Source organism: Rhyacophila brunnea, unplaced genomic scaffold (genome assembly GCF_057557595.1).
Source record: "Rhyacophila brunnea isolate RB1 unplaced genomic scaffold, BYU_Rbru_1.0 scaffold_5, whole genome shotgun sequence".
Lineage (NCBI taxonomy): Eukaryota > Metazoa > Arthropoda > Insecta > Trichoptera > Rhyacophilidae > Rhyacophila > Rhyacophila brunnea.
Genome location: NW_028233170.1, coordinates 16,367,862 through 16,391,706, shown reverse-complemented (window position 1 = coordinate 16,391,706; position 23,845 = coordinate 16,367,862). Strand labels below are relative to the sequence as shown.

General features: G+C 29.1%; 1 protein-coding gene across 1 annotated transcript in view; it reads left to right on the top strand.

Moving 5' to 3' along the window:
- Window positions 1–23,845, top strand: part of LOC147066098 (uncharacterized) — a 173,237-nt gene that overhangs the window by 11,307 nt on the left and 138,085 nt on the right. Inside the window, exon 2 of the mRNA XM_085955724.1 lies at window positions 13,726–13,909. Coding sequence (XP_085811850.1) covers window positions 13,726–13,909 — 184 coding nt within the window. The remainder of the gene's footprint in view (window positions 1–13,725; window positions 13,910–23,845) is intronic.

Here is a 23,845-nt window from a genome sequence, read left to right as displayed (position 1 = left end):
CATATTATTATGTACCTACCTTAAATATGACATAACTTAAAACCGTATTCTACATATAGTGAAACACAAAAATAACTTTGTGATTAATAAACTTAATCAAAACTTGTATTTTTCAGTGTTAAATCAAAATTACATGTTGTTCAATCAAAACTGACTCTCAGTTATGTGAAATATATAAAAAAAAATCAAAATATAAATTTTATTTTCTACTAAGTTCATCATCTATACTATATAGGTTTGTTGTACAGTTTTGTACAAGAAGCAAGTGTTAATTTCAATTCTTCAGGTAGCTAATTAATTATTGGGGAGATATGATAGTATACATGATCATAATTGACAATAATATGAATTATTATTGTCACTGACTTTCTCAATTATATATTTACGATATAGTCTGAAATATTAAAAATGTCTGAGTGCTTTTTGAGAACATTAACGGTAATTAGTGTTTCCAAGAATCATTCCTAAAAATATGCCGGACGATATAAAAAAAACGAAGTGGGAAAACATTTTAAATTTGGTAAAAAAAATCTCCACGAAAGTATTGCACTGACGCAAAAAGAATTTTAAGTCGAGGACCATTTTCATTTTTTTTCAGGTCCACCGAAAAAGTTGTTGTAGGTATCGTCTCAGGGCAGACATGAAAAATAACTCTCAAAAACTAAATCGAGACCTTTTTATCCTTAATACAATTTCTGTTATGTTAAAGGCGATGCTATTTTCGACATGATTTTTTTCTAGGATCGAAAAATATAGAAACTCTGGTTGAATGCTATTTTAAGCCTATCGGCAATAAATCTTCTTAAAAGCGAGTTTATCAAAAATATCATTAAATAATATACCCTGAAATATTTACTTTGTTTATTCTGGGTCCGGAAAATTCACATATTGTTTTTTAATTTGTGTTTGAAGTCAGATTTAGCCTATGGGTGAGTTGGAAATACTCTCACCAGTTTTGTGTACTCAAGTCTCGGATAAAACTACCCATACTCAGTATGTGCGGCGCAATAAACTTCTAAAAATTCCAAAAATTTTGTGATGATAATATCATCGCGAGTCGCTGTTCTGTGCGATCGCCAGTTGGTAGACTTTCAACATTATTGACATTAAATACGCGCGAACGAGATAGCACTTGAATATAGGTATATTTTATTTTTTATAGTCTCTTGCGTTCGAATGTATAAACAATAGGTCATAAATTTTGTGTCACATCACAGTAGTGAGATGATAATTATGACCGCTCAAAACATGTTTAAAATAAAAAAAAATACTGTTATTCATTTTTGTTATCAAAAATATTATAACCTAACAGAAAAACAACTCATAAATTTAAAATGTGTTTAAAATTCTATAATAAATGGGACATTTTGAAAAGCGGAGCTCAGCGTACTTTTAGCGATTCTATTGAAGCCGATACACAGTCTGAGTTCCCTGAGCCGATACGTATTTCAAAAATACTACTATGGAGTTGGTTTTAGTTCCAGTTAAGTATGAAACTTTTATCGCATTCGCACGACAAACGCTCTATATTATAGTATTCCAAATACTAGTAAGTATTTTGGAACAAGTTTCGATACTAAGTATTTTTATACTGGTAGTAAGTATACTTGATACAAAATCGAGCAATTTTCCCATCTCTAGTATAGACCCAATGGATTGAGCAAGTATTTTTCGTAAAAATAAAATTCGTTAATACAAACTTTCAATCCGTGGAGGTCCAATTCCTATAAGGATCGGACATCGTTTAAAAAACGAGTACGTTTGTAATGTATTGTATTAATGAGTCCTTTCCTTTCAAATAGCATTTGAATGACAATATTTTTTTAATATGTGATTTGATTTATTAATGCATAATGCGGTAAAAAGCCATATTATAACAAGAGTTGCACAAAGAAAACACCTGTCGGGCGTTGTTCGCTGAGTTTATTTCAGAAAATGACACTAAAATTATGATGTCGTTTGGATAATTTTAAATACTTATAGGATGACAAAAAATTATGACAACCATACTGAAGAACAAATGATAACTTAAATGATCTTCAATAATGATGGAGTGGTTCTGGAAGTCTAATGCCGATGACACGTTAAATTGGAAAAATAAGCTTTAATTTACAAAAGCAACAAAACGATCGTCTATCAACAGCAATAATGTTACACATTCTATTCTTCACTAATGTTACTGTAGTAAACTTTACTCAAGTGATAATGTTAAATTCTATTCAATAGTAATGACTTATCGTATAAACCAATAGAATTATATTTAGTGATGAGATCATAATTTTTGAAGAACCTATTCAATAGATGTATATCCCTTTTGAATGACGATGAAGCCTTATTATTATAATATTATTATTGCGTCTTCGATTGGATTTCAAGAAACTCAGTCGAAGACGGTTTATACAGTTTATAAAGATTCAATTTATATTTGAAATGTGAAAGCGTGTTATTTATAATTAATAAGAACAAAGTTTTGACAAAAATATCGTTATATTTTCAGATAATGATTTTAAATTTTAATCACTTATAACCTTATTATCTAAGCTCGACTACAGGTAATCGGAAACGAAAAACTCTGAATAATAAGTGGCTTTTTGCAATACGAAGCGAAGAATTGAATGGAAGTAAAATTAGGAAATTGAATTTTAAAACAAGGGAAAAAGTGGCATCGCAATCGAAAACGAGCATTGCTAAAATTTAAACAGATTAACGATTCCAAAAATTTTCAAAATACAATACTGAGAAAAATATTAATATTCCTCCATTTTATTTAAAAGTTTATATTATCTACCCAATTCAAAGTCAAATACAACTTGAGATAATTTTGTAATATAGGAAAATATAACATTTGACATTTCATCAAAGGAAATACGGATTATTAAATAATGTATAGTATATACTCACATAATTCCTACTCCCAGGCCATATTTTAATATAAAATAAAATTTTGTATCTCTCATGATAAGTATATTTTAACTTAAATTAGTTTATGAAATCTTTACTCAGTTCGTATTAAAAATATATATTATTTAAGATACATTTTTGGTTAAAACGTTGAGAAGTAATATACTTTTAATATACATATTTTAATTGAAATTTTTGTATTAAAAACAAACTAGAACACAATAATAATCCGGCTTCTTTTGATAATCCGTCTAAAGTTTAAAAACAAACTGATAAAAAGTAAAATCAAATAAATTTCGCAGAATTTTTGAAATATTGTGTGTCACAGAAAACAAATAATATAGATATGTAAATTTATAAATAGTTTTTAAAGGATAGTTGATACATTTCAAAAGAAAAACCTACTAACTGAAGGATTAATTTAATGGAAAATTTATTAGGTAGGTATACAAAATATAAAAATAATTTACAAAATAATGAAATGATAGTGTAATAATTGAGATCTAAAATATTTGTTTTTTTTTAATTGTACCCAATAGATTTAAATCATAATTTGGTAAAGATACATAATTTGAAAACACCTCATATATACCTATATATTATATTCCTACTAAAAAAAAAAAAATTCCGGGCCATTGGATTTGCGTCAATATACTGTATCAAATATAAGCCACCTACATTTTACCTAATGACGACAAAATCAACACGTATTTATACATCTAAAGCTTTTTACAAATTGCGTAAAATTAAATTATTTGATTTTTGTGAGTTGAATTAGGGCACCAATAATAGTTACATGTAATTGCCAATAATTTAACTTTTTTTTGTTGTTCAATGAATAATTTACGAGACTTGAGAAAGTAGAATTCTTTATTGAACGGTTAAAATCAAGGATAGTATCTATTGTTGGTACTTTGATTAAAGCAACAAAAACTTTTTGCTAAAATTAACGCAATTTATAAAACGCTTCGGATGTATGAATACTGGTTAATATGGTCGTTATTAGATAACACGTATATGGCTCAATTGGTAAAGCAAATTGGCGCAAATCCAATAGATGGATGCGGGTTAGAGTTTTGCCGTAGTTTATACTAAGTCTGAGGTAGGCATAACTAAGGTGAGAATGTTACATTCTAAATCTTCTGAATTATTAATTTGATTAAAGAAATAGTTAATAAATAATTTACTTTTCGACTTTTAATTTTAAATATAAACTATAAACACGTTTTGTGTTTTTAAAAAAAGCTATAAAAAGAATACGATAAATCGATAAAATAATATTATATATTATAATAAAATAATATAAAATTGTATAACCTAATATATTCGCATATATTATATTATGTAAGTTGTATATGCACAGGCCGAAAGTAATAGGAAAACCTTCAATATAGAGCAATTTCGAGGTGAATACACACATGTACGCATGAATGAAAAGGACTGTCGAGTGTTAGTGAACATTGATTTGGTGTACAGAGTGTGTTTGTTAACTTTCTATTAAATATGGAAAAACTAACAATTTGTACCATTTTTACATAATTATATATTATTCAAAGGTATGATTATTTATGTTTGTGAATTTCATGTGAATTTTAATATTTTTATAGTCCTTATTAAATTATCTAATAGCCTATGTGATTTAGAAATTAAGCCACCAGCATCACACCTAATCATTTCGAAATAAATAAATAACTATGCGTCCGAGGTACTATGAAATTTCGTTAATATCGGCGACGATCTTGTATAATTTTTTAATTGAGGTGTCAACAAAATATATCTAATTACATTGATTCCTAGACGGCTTCATTATCTCTCCAAATTTTGTATAGGTATTTATTTCAACGTTCATTTTTAATTCAACTATTTTGTATATTCTATACTAGATTAAGAAATGTAGTATGCTTTATTGAACATAAATAATTAAGAATATCTAAGAAACAAACATATTATACTTTTGAACAGTATATTGATATTTTGTACTAGGGTAACAATCTAAATTAACCGCCGCCCAATGTTTTTTTAATGAAAATATTATAATACATTATTCCATTATATAAAAACATTTGTATAATTTCAAAATATATATTGTTATACAAAACGTTCTATTGATACTTTGAAGGAGTGATTTTCAGAATATTTATGTTCACTACTGTGATCCATGCCATTAATTGGATAAATCGGAGATCTTGAAGTCACAAATACGATTATTCTGTACTTATGTTTATATATTTTATTTTGATATTATATAATAGGTAATAATCTTTAATAAAAAAATCTGATGTCATCCGCTTATTTAATCTTTTCTTTTAGATAAAAATACACTGACATAAAAATATGTAGTATCATTTCCCTCCATTTTTGAAAGTGAAAAAACAAGCTGTCACTTTTATTTTAAGTATGGTTTTCGTCTGGATTCGGGATGTGGAGGTGAAGAAATAACACACCGGAATTGTTTTGGAAACGGCAAGGTATAATTAAGCTAATATTATATAATAGTTACATTTTTAATAATTTATTTTACGGAGGACGAAATGTACGCGTTTGCGATTTGGCTGTTGGCAGCGTTCTGCCCACCATCTTGTATTTTGCTTTCAACGAAAGCGTTGTCGAAAAACGGCGACGTTGCAATATTTTCAACGGTCATAATCTACGGCATTGCCGGCTCGGCTCTATTATTATTATTATTTATTTTCGTAATCAGCGCTTTACTATTTGTTGGATTTGATACCGACTCGGGTCTCTCCAAATACACAGAGACATCCCCAAATGGGAACCATACGGGGGTGTAACAGTAGGTATTTTTGCCTGATCTAGGATTCAAATCCGAGACCCACGACTTCATAAGCCAATACGTTACCGCTCGGTGATCACGAGCAAAATGAAAAACAACTACATACATACAACACTCTCCATATAATTAAATTTTCCGAGAAGAAAATATGGTGGACACTAATATTCAAATGAAAGCTTTTCTAGCTTGAGAAAACAGATTATAACACGGCTTTTCATCGTATATTCACGGCGAATGACAAATTTTGGTTAAATTATTATCAACATCATCATGGATTGGCAGATTTCCTTGTTGGAGGTCTCCGTTATCTTTTCTATTCAAAGCGGCGCCATTCTTCTTGTTTTCGCCTACCCATCGTATTGTGGGCTGTTCAACTTTTATTAGCATTTCGTTGTTTTAAATTACCTATTTGTTTCTGAGTTTCTTTAATGGCAAGTATTGTTTCATTTCTCTATGCTTCTTAGATTTAACGGTGCAATAAAAAGTTCATACACAATTATAAATACACCACATTTAATGTTTTGTTCATCATCAATAGCATAATTAGGAAAAATACACAGAAGTTACAAAATATATCTTTTTTTAATTATTTTTGTAACTTAAGGGCGGACGTGCTCAGCATGGGTTAAAATGGAGCTTTTTTCTATTTTCAAAGCATGATCCTGGACATACCTTAAACGTTGTAGATAATCTGTATAATTTTGAAGCCTTATTATCCTTTATATTTATTTTAAGCATTTGATGACTGCATAAAGTATTTTTATTACATAAAATAGTATTCTTTTAAACCTCTCGCTCTAATGTTTTAGATTATAATCATATTTTGGTACATAACTGTGCAGTGATGTTAAGATTTTTTACGTTTATTAATTTTTAAACGCATTTATAAAACCATTAGTATAATTTATGACGAGATAATTTTAGTAAAATATTTAAGATAAAAAATTATATTGATAATCTCTGTGATCCCAAATTTGACAAGAATTAGGCACTTTATTATTCAAAAAATGGACAAGATTAACACATTTGAAGATAATTATAAAGATACTCATTATAAGCTATGTATTTGACCATTCAAGTGTGATAAACATCCTACGAATAATGATTGATTTATAATAATTATTGACCTAAGAATAAGGTAGTGATTTTTTGAAATACGCCATTTCTTTTGGCATTCCCAAGTGGTTAAGCTACAACATACAGCCATAGCCATAAATTGACAAACTATAATTGAAGTAGGGAGTAAAATGATGTTAACGTGCGTGTTTGAACATGTACCGTTTAAAAAAAAGATTTTTTTTTTCAGTTAGGTACATGTTCAAACACTGCACAGTTATGTACCGAAATATGACTATATTCTAAAACATTAGAGCGAGAGGTTTAAAAGAATACTATGTTTTATATAATAAATATACTTTATGCAGTCATCAAATAATGTTTAAAATAAATATAAAGGATAATAAGGCTTCGAAATTATACAGATTATCTACAACGTTTAAGGTATGTCCAGGATCATGCTTTGAAAATAGAACAAAAGCTCCATTTTGACCTAAGCTGAGCATGTCCCCCCTTAAATAATTTGAAATAATGTTATATTTAGATAATATATTTATTTAGTACCTATTTTTAACAATATTTTCATTGGGGGGACATGCTCGTCGAAGGTCAAAATTGAGTTTTTATTGTATATTCAAACCATGATCCTGGACACTCCTTAAACGTTGTAGATGATCTATTTATATAATTTTGAAGCCTTATTATTCTTTATAGTTATTTTAAACATTTGATGACTGCATGAAGTATTTTTGTTACATAAAATAGTATTCTTTTAAACCTCTCGCTCTAATGTTTTAGAATATAGTCATATTTCGGTACATAACTGTGCAGTGGTGTTAAGATTTTTTACATTTATTAATTTTTAAACGCATTTATAAAACCATTAGCATAATTTATTACGAGATAATTTTTGTAAAATATTCACGATAAAAAATTATATTGATAATCTCTGTGATCCCAAATTTGACAAGAATTAGGCATTTTATTATTCAAAAAATCGGCAAGATTGACACATTTCAAGATGATTCTAAAGATATTTATTATAAGCTATGTTATTGACCATTCAAATGTGATAAACATCTTATGAATAATGATTGCTTTATAATAATTATTGACCTAAGAATAAGGTAGTGTTTTTTTGAAATACGCCATTTCTTTTGTCATTCCCCAGTGGTTAAGCTACAACATACGGCCGTAGCCATAAATTGACAAACTATAATTGAAATAGGGAGTAAAATGATATTGACGCGCGTGTTTGAACATGTACAGTTTAAAAAAAAATAAAAAAAAATTCGGTTAAGTACATGTTCAAACACGCGCGTTAACATAATTTTACTCCCTACTTTAATTATAGTTTGTCATTTTATGGCTACGGCCGTATGTTGTAGCTTAACCACTGGGGAATGACAAAAGAAATGGCGTATTTCAAAAAAACACTACCTTATTCTTAGGTCAATAATTATTATAAAGCAATCATTATTCATAAGATGTTTATCACACTTGAATGGTCAATAACATAGCTTATAATAAATATCTTTAGAATCATCTTGAAATGTGTCAATCTTGCCGATTTTTTGAATAATAAAATGCCTAATTCTTGTCAAATTTGGGATCACAGAGATTATCAATATAATTTTTTATCGTGAATATTTTACAAAAATTATCTCGTAATAAATTATGCTAATGGTTTTATAAATGCGTTTAAAAATTAATAAATGTAAAAAATCTTAACACCACTGCTCAGTTATGTACCGAAATATGACTATATTCTAAAACATTAGAGCGAGAGGTTTAAAAGAATACTATTTTATGTAACAAAAATACTTCATGCAGTCATCAAATGTTTAAAATAACTATAAAGAATAATAAGGCTTCAAAATTATATAAATAGATTATCTACAACGTTTAAGGAGTGTCCAGGATCATGGTTTGAAAATACAATAAAAACTCAATTTTGACCTTCGACGAGCATGTCCCCCCTTAACTAATACGTTTTTACGTTACAATTTATTATCCTCCTCCTAAATTTATAGAATACTGAATGAAAGTCTTTCCATGCTGATTCCACTTCCACTCTAGTACGATATATGTATTGTCACTTACATCTGAAAAACTATCTAGTCGATTCAGCGATTTATGAATCTAAATTTCTAACGTTTTCTACCTCCTGAGTACAATTTGATTACTAAAGCGTTGTGTCCAATACATTTGCCATTAGAGATTTTTAGCTAACTTTGTTAAATTAAGCTTGTTTATTTATTCAATCAGACTATTTATTTCTACATAGCTTTAGCTACATAGCAGCATACATAGCTACTGTAAGTTTCTGTATAATATATTTTTTATCTTTATTGGTTCATGTTTCGTTCGCATATGCGATTGCGAAAAGTGCACACTCGTCATATTTTTTGTTTTTAGCTACATTGAGATGCCACCATTGAAGGCATTATCCTGGCGACCAAAATATCTCCAACTGAATTTTGTTCTGCCAATAACGTCATCGTATGCATCCTTCTACGAACACTTTGTTGTCTCAAGTAGACATATTTTAGTTTTTTATATATTGTTATATAGTTGAGTAGTATTAATTAGGAAGTTTTTTGGTGACCTAAGTAATTATTAAATATGACTTGCGTCTTTGTTGTACTTGATTAACAGTATGGAATTAACTATTTCATACATTTGCCAGCGTATTTGATTTTGTGAAACGATATTATTTGATGAGTTATTATATTTACATATTATGATGACAATATGAATAAATTAACAATTTTAATTATTGAATTGCGCGACGTTAATGATAGAAAATTTACGTGACGACGGGGCTTAGTATGCAAAACATTATAAAACGTATTACTGATGATTAAATAAGATATTTAATAATTGGAACATACACTATTTCTAAGATATGGCATAATTTGTTTCCACACTCAGTGTTGTATTCTTTACAGCCACCCTGACTACATTGCATACACTTTATAATATGCAATAAAATTTATAATTTAATTGCAATGTACTCATTTAAATCTTTTTAAAAAAATTTTGCATATTACATCGGAAAGATAAAGATTGAAAAAGTTAACTAGATAATATTGAATTTATAACATAAAAAAGAAGATGAAATTTAAAATAGAAATACTGTAAGCTCCAGAGATAAGACAAATATTTATTAATGTTACCACATATGATTATGGGTAAGAAAAAGCTTCAATACCTTCAGTTTAGGCTTGGTCTAAAAAAATCGTGGCTAGGCGATGCGCGGATTGTGCAAATGACGCGTGCCGAACGAAATATAATACGTCATATAAATCTAACATGCGTCCATTTAATGTTCTGTTTATTGTTCTATTAGTAACAATAATAATATATTTATTGACATGTTTTCTTTTTCAAATAAATGGGTAACGTTTTTTAGTCATCTTTACACGATTTAAGAATTAATACCCCCGTACGGCGCCATCATGAAACAAATTTACGTGTTCACAGCTCGACGTTTACTCTCCGATTGCCAGCGAGTTCAAAATTTCGTCGCACCTATAGTTGAAAATTATTTTCCGTTTCACTGAAGTATCGTCATTAGATTCGAATAATGTAAATTGAATGATAATCAAATCATACAAAATATTTAATAAAACAGTATTTAGTAAGTAATCAGTAGTTTTTCTACACTCTGTATAGCTTTGGGCGTAAGTAGTTCATGGCTCACTACTTCCTACTGTTTGACGGCATTGAGAGCTGTAAACAGATTGAAGAAGTATTGTTAGAGACTCTCCGTATGTAAAACTTATACGAGTAGTTCAGTATGTCTTAATTTTATCTTACCTAGGTCCATTCTTTGTTTACATAAAGTTTTAGATAACATGTATTTAATGCCTAAATGCATTTTCAAAAGTGTTTATCAATAAATTTTATTCAACTATGTAATAATCGACTCACGCATATTTAATAGAAATGTTATTAATATGTATGTATATTAGACCGAAAGTAAGAGAAAATCCTCATGTAATAGATACTTCTATAATAATAAAATTACGGAGGTAAAACTAACCTTTAAATTATTTATTATAATTATAATTAGTAAGTAAAGGATAAAAAAAAATTTAGATATTTAAAAAATAATATTTATTTATTCATACATTGATGTTTTAATTAAATGAAAGTTTATGAATAATAATAATATTGTTGTTTAATTTAATAAAACGTATTTTTTTCTAGTACTTATTCCACTTTTAATCAATAAATTAAGACCGGTTTCGTCCGCCTCAGAGGGACATTTTTAACTGAATAATTTTTTTAAAACAACAAACATCAAACAAAATCTAAAGCGACAGATTATTGTTTGATTTGAATTGAATTTTGTTTGATAAATATTGTTTTAAAAAAATGTATTTAGTTGAAAATATCCCTCTGAGGCGGACGAAACCGGTCCTAATTTATTGATTAAAAATGGAATAAGCACTACAAAAAAAAATGGGTTTTATTAAATTAAACAACAATACAATGCAGTTCCACCATGAATTTACAGTTAACAAAATAAAAGAAAATAATAATATTACCTATTTCAACAATAATGACGTATAGTTACTATGCAATGTAATGATCAAAAAATATTTTTAATGCTGAAACCATGAGTCTAAAAATGGTGTAAAAAGATGAGAAGGATTTTAAATTTCTGGTACTGTTTTCAGAACCCTTTCATTTGTTACAAATAGGCCGCAAAGGGTTTACAGGTCTAAAAACGTAGGTAACCCATTCGATTTTACGCCACGTAAAATACACATATTATTTTCTCAATATGTGCTTAATCCAGTACAAGGGTTCAATGTATTGGGCGAATGGCTAACAATTTATTTTAAAGTCTGATAAAATCTGTAGCGAAGATTCTTTCTTAAAAGTCATTACTTATAAAATACTAGTAGCAAAGACTCGTGAAAGGGGGGACATGCTCAGCGTACGTCAAAATGGAGCTTTTATACTATTTTCAAAGCATGATCCTGGACATTTCTTAAACGTTTTAGATAATCTATTTACATAATTTTGAAGCCTTATTATCCTTTATATTTATTTTAAACATTTGATGACTGCATAAATTATTTTTATTACATAAAATAGTATTCTTTTAAACCTCTCGCTCTAATGTTTTAGAATATAGTCATATTTCAGTACGTCCATGTGAAGTGGTATTAAGATTTTTTATATTTATTAATTTTTAAAAGCATTTATAAAACTATTAGTAAAATTTATGTCAACATAATTATAGTGAAATATTTACAAAAAAAAATATATTGATAATCTCTGTGATCCAAAATTTGACAAGAATTAGGCATTTTATTATTCAAAAATGGGCAAATCGATTATAAGCTATGTTTTTAACCATTCAAATGTGATAAACATTCTACGAATAATGTTTGCTTTATAATAATTATTGACCTAAGAATAAGGTAGTATTCTTTTGAAATACGCCATTTCTATTGGCATTTCCCAGTGGCTAAGCTATAACATACGGCCATAGCCATAAACTAACAAACGATAAATGAAGTAGTGAATAAGATCATGTTAACGTGCGTGTTGAAACATGTACCGTTTAAAAAAAAAATTAAGTTAGGTCTACGAAAATCTACATTTATTTTTCCGCAGATTTGAATTATGTACAGTGATGTATAACTAAATTCATTAGTGTCAGGTTTTAAAGAAATAATTGGCGATTTGAAAAATGGATGAATGTTGGCAATGGTAGTGTATCAACAAAGATACGCGCGTCTCCATAGACAAAAGTACGTGCACAGTTAAGAACTTAACGTTTGCCGGGATCCATATTTGCGAATAGAGAACGATGTATGAAAATAACAGATGACGAACGTAGTCTAATTTTTCTGCTATAAATGAAAAATAAAATAAGAATATATACATATATAATTAGCAAATTTATTTAAAATAAAAATAAATTTTCAAAGAAATATGTACATGCAGTGGAAAAATATATGTATTAATTCATATGAATAAACATAAATTCATTATATTGTTCATAAAATGAATATAGGTACTAAGTACTATATTTAATGCAAATATCTGTTTGAGAAAGAACAAGGCAGGTTCTTCTAAAACCATTCCTTTTCAGGTAAGATAAAAGAACATGGGAATTTCGACAACTTTTAAAATTTACATGAAGTTCAACCAATTTTTTTTCTCATATAATATGTTTCATGTTATATTAGGAATAACATTGAACTTATTCTAATGTGTTTAAGTTACTATTCCATTTGAGTCAAATGATTCAAACCAGGCTTTTGAGAGAATCACATAAACATATTGTGACCTCATCGAACCCGGAACTCCCAGATAGAAGGCCAGCTCCTTATGCACTGCATCACGAGGTACCATTGAGTATACTGTCAAATACCTAATTACTACTACTACTCCTTTTAAACAAGATAATTTAGGTATTTTCGTGACTGAAAAAGTTTGGATGTTAATTTATGACACTTCACCGTAGATTAGATAATATTATACACTATTTATCCGTTATCGGATGCAGGATAGTTTTTGTGTTTACACTCAGTTACACTCCAGATAGTTTGAATTATAAACTATCACACAGGAATGTTTTAATATTTGGTAAAAATGGTTTTTACTCTCTTAAAAAATATCAATGTAATATAAATAACGGAGATTATATTTTATATTTCAATAAAAACTATATTTTATTACCTATTGAAATATTTAATATTAAATGATATCATTTCATTATTGTATTTTTTTAGTAAAAGACTTTTAGTAAAAGAAAAATTTAAAATTAATAATAATTGAAAAAAAATATTTAATTTAAAAGATCCATTTAGACACTATGTAATATTATGTATCGTAATATGAAAAAAATATTTAAAAAAAATCATCCAACTAGTAGTAAGCAACATTTTCAATGAAAAAAATGTGTAATAACTTATTTATTCATGGTTTTGTGTATTTTTTTTCTTCAGAGCGAGAAAGGGTTTCCACCAGCACCTGATGTAACAGCATGGACTGGGGTCGCTGGTTCAACAAGATTGGCTGGAGTGGTTCCAAGAAGTGGGCCTCAACAAATATCAACCGTTATCACCAAGAGTACGCCGCCGTGGCCGACGCCTCCTAGTCAGAGTTCCAGTGTTACGGGAAGTTCTTCTAGTAAGTATTATGCATATTATAAATTTATTATTTAAACTAATATATATGTAGTTTTAGTTGACAAACGTCCGCCATTTGGGTCCGGAATCGTGAGCTAATTCACGATTTTTACAATCAGCGAATATCATGCCTCGTTTGTGACTGTTTCTATCTTGTTTATTTTATTAATTAATTATCATGTTTTTTCGTTATTGTATTAATTCTAGTCCGCTCAATGTGAAAGCGCTTGATTCGTCTCCGTCAGCGAATAATAATCGCGATAATTTGTGTCGCGCGATTATATTCGCTGCGTATGAAATTGTAGTTACGGGGCGTTAAAAGATAGTTAACCAAACTATAATGTATATGAACACATTAATCGGTGGCCAAATGCTCTTTTGTTTGCAAAATTACTCAGACTGCGACTAATCGTATGGGTTTTACCTGGTTTCAGAAGTTTTTAGTACATATTATTATAAAGTACAGCTAAAATAGTAAATAATAATAAATATTCTCCGTTAGCAACATTAGATGCACTATTTTAAATAAAAAAGTAAATAATTTCAGTTATTTTAAATGAACCTAGTATTATTCACGATTTGACAAAATATTTCATAAAAATAAATTCTGGTAAATAAATCTCAGAATTAAAGTTGACGCTAATTAGCTTTATCTTCTTTTTCGACTCGACAAATAGCTTATAAAAGTTCGAATAGTACACTAGACTTGCTTGAAAAATTATATGCAAGCGTTTTCACCCGTGTATCTTAATAGTAAAAAAAATAACATAATATGGTATTGATACGTTTAGCACATTTTATATCCACATTAGTTTGTATGATAGTAGTAAGCTGCATATCAATAAATTATTATTTCAATCTATGTCAAATAAAATATTGAAGGGTTATTAGTTTCTAGATGTTTTTAATATTGTAAAAAATAGTAAATTTCTTCTACCATCAAGCTATCTAGGATAATTTTGTAAATTATAATTAACAAAACAATTTAAACAATACTTTGGCATTAGACTTACCTACCATAAATATTCGATAATTAAAATAATGAATTAATTATATTTATTTAAAAATATTCCGGAAATTTACAAAGAATTTTTTAAGACCCACTAAAATACGGTGTGGTAAAATTGCGACAGATTATTGTAAAGATTTTTCAATACGACCGAGTTTAATATTAATACATACTACCTGATTATCGATGTTAATGCGGTTTATGACAATATTACTCGTTTTTTAAGTGACCGACATTTTGATCAAAATTATTTAACTTGTAAAAGTCACAATGACGCTACTGTAATTCAAAGCCAGCTTTAGTAAGAAATATATAAGCTATTTCTAATGCTCAGTGGATATTAGATAAGGTGCTCCCTAGCATGCATGTCTTTAAGTATTGCACTAGTCAAGGCGGTATGGGACATGAACAATATTAACATGTGAAGTTGTTGATACTTAATATCGATATCATTGTTATATCAGAGTCTAGAAGCTTCAGCTTTGTATATCTTGGTTCTCTTGTGTATGGAGATTGATAATCACGTCGATAATCGAATAAGTATTTAAAGCTGTTGTAATTCAATATTTTTTTCATCTCTAATACTATTTAAATAAGAATCAGGACATGTAATATAGCACAATACATTGCTTTTAAAAATTTCAATATAAACATTTCAAAAATTATGTAAATTATCAAATAAAACCAATGTAATTTTTATAAGCGTTTCATAAATCTATAGAAAAGTGGGATATCCTCATAAAAAGATGTCATTTTTATTGTTTTTATTTCTTTAGTATCCAAGATTATATATTATTGTCTGATTTATTTCCTGCAAGCTACCCCAGAGACCTAAATAAACACGGCCAGTTTTTTGTTCATGGTCACTGACACGAAGGGGCGACTTCTTATTATTATATCTCCCACAATTTTGCTTTCTGTGATGTCCTATACGGTCTATTCAAGTCACTTACAGGCTTTTAAATTCACATATACGAAAGTTTGCAATAGAACCTTAATAACACATTCGTAGCGTATACTAAAAGTAGATGCTTAACGTTTTAATATCCATTAATATTTATAATAATCTAAGCGGTTGTTTTCTGAACAAAATAATTTTTGACCATAAAACAACATGATCGTAATTTTTATGTTGAGTGAAACAATTCACAGATGGTACCTACTAGCTTCCCGAAACAAGGCTCTGTCAATCAAAAAACTATTTCTTACTCTACTTAGATAGAGTAATCACTCTTCCGACTATATCGGCGTAGGTACTATAGATTATTAATAGTGAAGGTTACGTAACACATTTGATTGAAACACACTTAATCGCAGATGAAAACAAACTGTGAGATTAAAGTATGGATGAAATAAGAAGAAAACTTTCTAATATCTGCTCCATGGTGGGCATACCATTAATATATTATATAATATTATTTTTACTTTCAAATGAGTCCATTGACGTACTTGTGTCGGAAGAGAGGATAAAGCATCCGTTTATGAATTCCATTTCTCGGGTTGAAATCTTGGGTCAGGTAATTTGAATACATGTATTAAATAAGGCTCTAAGTACCAAAAAGTAGTATTGCCTGTAGTTACAAAATACCGAGTCATTGCAGTAAAATTTTATGAAGCAGACCTTTTGAAAAATGTAGTTTTACAGTGTCAAGGAATCACCGCAGCTTCTATAGTTTTAGGTATTAAGAACTCGCAAGTGTCAACACACCATCGTCAGCTATGTTATATTGAATGCCGTTGACCACTGCAGTGCTATTTACACCATTATAAATAAAACACGCCAACGGACTTACAACGTCGACAGGTTTAATTATTTTGCTGTATTTTTTTGACTTGCTTGAGGCACTTAGACTATAGTTGAAGTTATTGGCGTTGGTATGTAGAACATTTTTCTATAAAAATGTCAGTTTTTATCTTTTTGGTACTTAGCGCCTTAATTAATATACGTATTCATTTCACATATGGTTTTATATGTGTTTGAACCACTTAACCGATTAATCAGATAGATATTCAACAGTCAGTCACCATAGACTAAGACAACAATTTGGTATTTAGTGATAATCATTCCATGAAATGCAAAAAAATCCAAGCTTCCTGAATGTTCTGTAATTTACATAATAAAATTTAATTATTATTTTGAAACTGACAGAAAATAACATTTATTGTTTAGCGTGCTTAAGTACATATACTCGTATTATATGATAAATAACAAATCCCTTATTATTGTGTTCCTTGATTTGAACTCAGAGCATGGACTCAATATGTTGAGTAAGTGGTTTTAACATCTATTTTTTATCATAATCTATAATAATAATATTATATTAATGACTCTAAACTCGAAAAAATAATTTTTCATTACCTAGTCTTATTACAGATATTTGTTTTTACCATAATTAATATGTATCAAAAACTATACCACGAAGATGTTTTCAATTAATACAAATACGAATATAAAATCTACAATAAAAGAGAGAAGACATAATTATTATATACAGCAGTGGTGGAAATGGGACGACTGGACGCCAGGGCAATTGGACGCCGCACTGTCGTAGACAAGTATACATAACGTAGACGAAGAATTTTAATCAGTTTCTATCTACTACTTAGTAGTTTTAGTTCATTTTACTCTTAACATAATGTTGCGGATTGATAATTATCATACTTAAGGCTTTATATAAAATAAAAACTATTATTTCGTTGGAACTAAAACATATGCACGATTAAATCATTATTTACGTGTGCATATTTAAATTCTCACCAACTATTAAATCATAATATAATAATTTAAATATAAATAATAATATTAAATATATTTTTTTAAAGTAACTATAAGTACCTAACGTCTATTTAATTTCGAATTGCGTGGCTTCCAGTTGTCCCGGCGCCAAATCGTCCTAGACCCGCAGTGGTGTACGGTTCATAGATGCTGTAAATTCGCAGTGTCCTTACTATAAACCTATTACTAAACTATTACCTAAAATACTACCGAATATTATTTTGTATATACTCGTAGGTAATCATACCTATGTAATATGTATTATATAATTGGTTAATAATTGGATAATAATAATATAGTATTAATAATATGTACATATTTCGAGAATATTACAGAAGTACCATTTCGCAATACCACACACTATATTATTTATCTGCCACTTCCCAAGATTTAGTTAGTTACAAAAAGGTGGGAATTAATTACACATCGTGTTACTTAGTCAAAATTCACACCAGCAAGAAATATTCAAACATTTTGAAAATATAAGAAAACTGAATTTCGACAACTAATCATATAGAAAAAGGAGGAAATTCACAAAGCAAAAGTAATGATCCTTACTCATGGTTAATGTCATTATTGTCGGCTATGGTCACGCCATATTTTAGATCTTTCAAATAAAGTATGACTTTACTGTTGAAATTGTCGGTCGAATATGAATTGAAAGTAATTATTGTATCTTATTCTAACATTTGACATTATTATTGTAAGAATTAGATATGAAATAATAGGTAATGCGATTTTATTGCTGAATATTTTTTTTTCTAAAAATGAATCTGACTAGTAGGTACTGACTACTGACATTGGGTTAATTATTGTGATATGAAAGAAAACATTGGTTTTTGACTAGTTACCAATAGTCCCAGAAGTACCTGACCTGACGTATAGATAGCAGTTGTTGTTTGAAAATAGTGACCATGATAAAAAGTACCAACCCTATAAAGCCGGCGGCTCTCGTGGTGCAGTGGGTAAGGCGCTGGCCTTCCACCCGAGAGTTCTGGGTTCGATTCCCGGTCATGACAAAAACATTTATGTGTTTTTCTCAAAGCCTGGGTGTTTGTGATTGTTCAAAATTACTAACAACCACCTTGTACGAAAAAGCAAGGACATGGTTACTAATAATTCAAAAAAAAAAAAAAAAACCCTATAAAGCCTAAGTTTGAAGTTTGACGATGCTACATTGTTCAGTAATTATTTGTCAGCCATCAATAGTGAACGCTCTCAGTGAATTTGTAAACATGGAAAAAAATGGTCATATTTATGTGATATAATACTTTCATTTGAAAGGCTTCAGTCTAACCATTATCAAAGCGGCGCTAGATTTTGCTCTGAGGGTGTCTGTTTTTTTGTTTACAACAGTAACATATTGGGTGGCTGAGTTTAAACAAGGCTATACGAGCTGCCAAGATGAACATCGCAGTGGTCGACCAAATGAGGTGACCATGCCAGAAATGGTGACGAAAATCCACAAAATGGTATTGGATGAACGTCAACTGAAATTTCACGAGCTAGTAGACATAATAGGCATTTCAAAAAGTGCTATACATCACATATTGACTGAAAATTTGGACATGAAAAAGCTGTGCGCAAGGTGTCTGCCGCGATTACTCACAATGGAACAAAAACAGCATCGTGAGGATGTTTCAATCGAGTGTTTGGCAAAGTTTTACAGCAATAAAGCAGAGTTTTTGCATCTATTCATAACCATGGATGAAACATGGGTCCATCACTTTACACCTGAGACGAAATCACAGTCAAAATAATCGACTGAAAGAGGAGAATCGGCTCCAAAGAAGGCGAAGACAGTTCCATCTGCAGGCAGGGTCATGGAGTCAGTTTTTTGGGATACGCGTGGGGTAATTTTCATTGATTATCTTCAGTAAGGAAAATCAATCAACGGCGTGTATTATCCAAACTTATTGCAGCGTTTAAGTAATGAAATCAAGAAAAAACAACCGCATTTGGCAAAAAAGAAAGTTTCGTTTCATCAGGACAATTCATCAGTTCACACATCCGTTATCGCGATGGCCAAAATCAATGAGTTAAAGTTCAAATTGCTTCCTCACGCACCCTATTTGCCAGATTTAGCCCCCTCGGATTATTTTCTGTTTCCAAACTTGAAAAAATGGCTCGGTGGTAAAAGATTTGCCAACAATGAAGAGGTGGAGTCAGCGGTTAATGGCTATTTTGAGGAGCTCGACGATTATCACTATAAACAGGGTATCAAAGCTATTGAACATTGCTGGAAAAAGTGTATCGACCTGAAAAGAGACTACGTAGAGAAATAAAAAAAAAATCCAATTTTTTTGTGTTTTCTTTGTTAGGTTGGGTACTTCTGGGACCACCCTTAGCTTTAAAAATGACGATGTAATATTTTTGAAGACACAAAATAAAATTTAAATAGGTATGCTTTATCTATATAATAATTTGTTTCATTAAATTTATGATTTCTTTTTTAGATGAGTTAATTCATAGACATATATATTTACTATATTCTATTATGTGTGAATATTATATGTACAATTTAAAATATTCGCATGTTAAAATATTCTTTTATTAATTTAACCATAATGTATTTTCCTTCGATATACCTATTCATTTTTGAGTGTTACAACAATCTATTGACAAGTGAGAACTATTTATTTCCATAGTGAAAATCTACCATTTGACAGTAAAGTTGTCGATCATTTGTGAAAACCATCAATATTCGATGGGAATTTTATCTTTTTTAATGTTGTCGGCACTAAGTGAGAACAGTTTATTTTATTGTGCAAATACACATTTCCCGGTACAAAACTCTAAGAAGATTAAGCAGTAAATTTAATGTTCGGTATGATAGCATCCCTATGAGTAAAAGTCGCCGCACGCCACTGATAGACAACAATAAAAAATCCTTTCAGGTTTTCAAATCTATATTAGAACTAACCACATACTCTTTAGTGACAAATTCACACACGTTATTTATGGCATCATCTATTTATACATTCTCTTGAAAAAGAATCTAAATCTACTTAAGAAGATGTTTTTCATTGGGTACCCATAAATCTGTGCGTAATCCAACCAAAGTTTCTTATAGATGTCCCAAAAGCACAGCGCGTTTTTAAAGTCGTCGGGTTACAGTTTAAAAGTCGAATAAAAGCTTTCAGCATATGCCTGCTTTTATTCAAAAAATATTTTTACGCGCACTTATTTCGATTTTATAGACGTGCCGAATAAAGAATAACGAGACATTTCATACGATTTACGAGAAAACACGGTTACAATTTAAGGGTGCTCTGGTTTTCGTATTGTTTTTTTTTCAAAACAGTTTTTGACTTTACTCAACTGTACAAGAACAGAGCAGGAAATATTTTATATTATCAATAAATAAAAATATATAATTTTTAAAAATTTATGAAACGCACCTATAGAATATAGAAAAATAAAGTATTCTAACTCATATCTTTCACTAGCGTATGAGTGCTTTTCTTTTTAGAATTATCAATCTTCCTGTGACTCATCCAAATAATATCTGTTAATAATGTTATTGAATTGAAATAGAAAAATAATGAAGTTATTGAAAATTAATACTATACGATATTTAACTTGTTAGTAAATATTATTTAAATTGATTGAAATGTTGGTTCTATTAGTTATAAACTTTTAAGATCACGTACTTATTAGAATTGTTGTTACAGGGATGTGAGATGTTCTCGATGATGATGAGCCTTTCTAAATTATTGTTTTTCATTTTGGATAAATTCCCAAAGAGCTGCAAAACTTATTGTAGTCATATTTTAGAGAAGCGGCAATATACATTATTTTTTCAAAACGGAAATATTTGTCGTCATTATCGTCCATGGAATTTTTAATATGCACGTCGTAAAGAAATCTTTTATTGTCTTAGTCTTAGCACCATATAGAAAGATGGAGAAAACCAGAGTTTTGAGGCAAACTTTGATCCTTTTTGTTATATCACCACTTTCTAGAAAATGTTATTTTCAATAAATCCGTTTTATTTTTTTATTTTTTAAGTAAACGAAGAAAAATGACTTAGACCATAACTATAGATAGTGCCAAAGTTAAACTAAATTAATATAAAACGATACGTCACGGCTTATAAATTATTTATTGTGTTAATAAATTATTTTTTATTCAACGAATAATTCGCAAGATTTGAGAACGTAAAATTATGCATATTTATTGTGTTGTTTGGTAATATTTGTATTTCAGCTGAGAGAAAATACAGCTTTTAGAGTAAATTAAAAGAAAAATAAAGCCGGTAAGGGTGTCCTTTACTCCCTCCTCTTAAAACCAATTTATTGTTATTCACAGAATGAAAAATTGTCTCGAATTTCACTAGCACAGCATTCCAGTAAGCTGCAGGATTACAATTTTAGTTTTAATTCATGATGTATTTACCATGCCACGTACTAAGTCGACAACAGAAACTTTTCAAAGGAGCGATTAATTTATATTTTAAAAAGTATTTTAATTCTATAAAAACTTTTATCCGTTGGATAAAACCAAATAATAAATTTTATAATTTTGAAATATGTTATACATACTTCATATATTTAATTATTAAAATAAAAAAAAATGGGTGTGTGTACTTATTTACTTATTTAGTAGTTATACTTCTTTGGCGTAACAAAACAAAATAAGCCGATACCTGAGTCTATTAATATCACAGTGGATTAGATTGATGAAAACATACGTGATTCATCTGTGTCTCATATAGCACATGATAATTGTAATTTAATTATTGTATTGGACCAAAACTCATATTTGCCATACAGCGGTTATAATCGATTCAAACGTGCCCATGATGAATTAAAATTATTTACCAACTGAAATTCACAAAATTTATTTATTTATTGATAGATAATTTTACTCATAAATAATACTTAAATAAATATAGCCTAAATTCTTGATACACAATCTTTACAATGAAAAATAAATATACACTACAATATAAATAAAGTTTAATAAATATATATTAACAGTGTAGAATGTTAGTCTCCAGAAATTTGTTTATATACATATATATTTTTATGACACAATATTGGTTATATTTACAACACGTGCTCTATTATACTTGGCTGTATCGAACGACTAACTAAATGATACTATTTGCATGCGCATGTACCCTTGAGACCGAAATAATAAATTATGTGTTACATCAGCGCGCGCAACTTCGTCACAGGCCAAAAATACACTCTGATCTGTTTTCCTAAACGCGCCAAAAGAAGTATAACTTCAAAAAGATACTGTTCACTTATAGGGATCTGCTTTTAAAATATTTAGTTTTAATCCTAAATAAAGATTATGTCTCGAGTATTTAGAAAAATCATTAAAATGAAAAGATATTTTACAACGTTTTTATTAGCTCGTATTCTTGTTTGTCCAGTGGTTGTTTGTCTAGTAAAAATCTTGCAATCGATTTTTAACTAACTTCCCGACTAGCTAGAAATTTGAAACTTTTAGAATATATCAGAACACGATGCCATGTATTTTTTTAATACTTTTAGCCATCTTTAAGCAGAATTGAATTCATTTTCAGTTAGTTCCGTTTTGTATGGAAAGTTATATCAGAAATATCCGTAAAAAGTACAAGACTATTATTGGTTGCTAAGAGGGTGGTCCTAGCAACTAAATTATTAATATATACGTGTGTTACTATGGAATTCAAAATGAAATGTCAAAATTACATTTTAGTAGTCTGTATTTGTTTGTTTGTTTGTTTTTTTATTTAGTTCATATCAAGTAGGTACAAGTTTGAGCATATTGATCAAAATAAAAAACAGAAAATTTAAAAACGTTGTATATAAAACAATCTTTTTATCTTGTAATTATTTAAATTGTTTTTATAGTACGAATCGTGATAGATATGTATATTTACGTAGTTTAAATCATGGTTATATATCTATTAAGATAATGAAAATTTTCAATGTTTTAAAAAATTCAGTAAAGTACACAATGGCACATAAATTTTAGGCACGTCCAAAAATACTTTTTGTGAGAAAAAGCCCATTAAACGTGTCACTCATCCGATTGCCGGTGAGAATTTATGTTATATAAAGGATTATAAGTCATTTTTAAAACGTGCTATATGGGAGAGGCGCGAATCGTTTTCAGATATTTCTCTCGCTTGGCACTTTCTACTCGCAGACAAG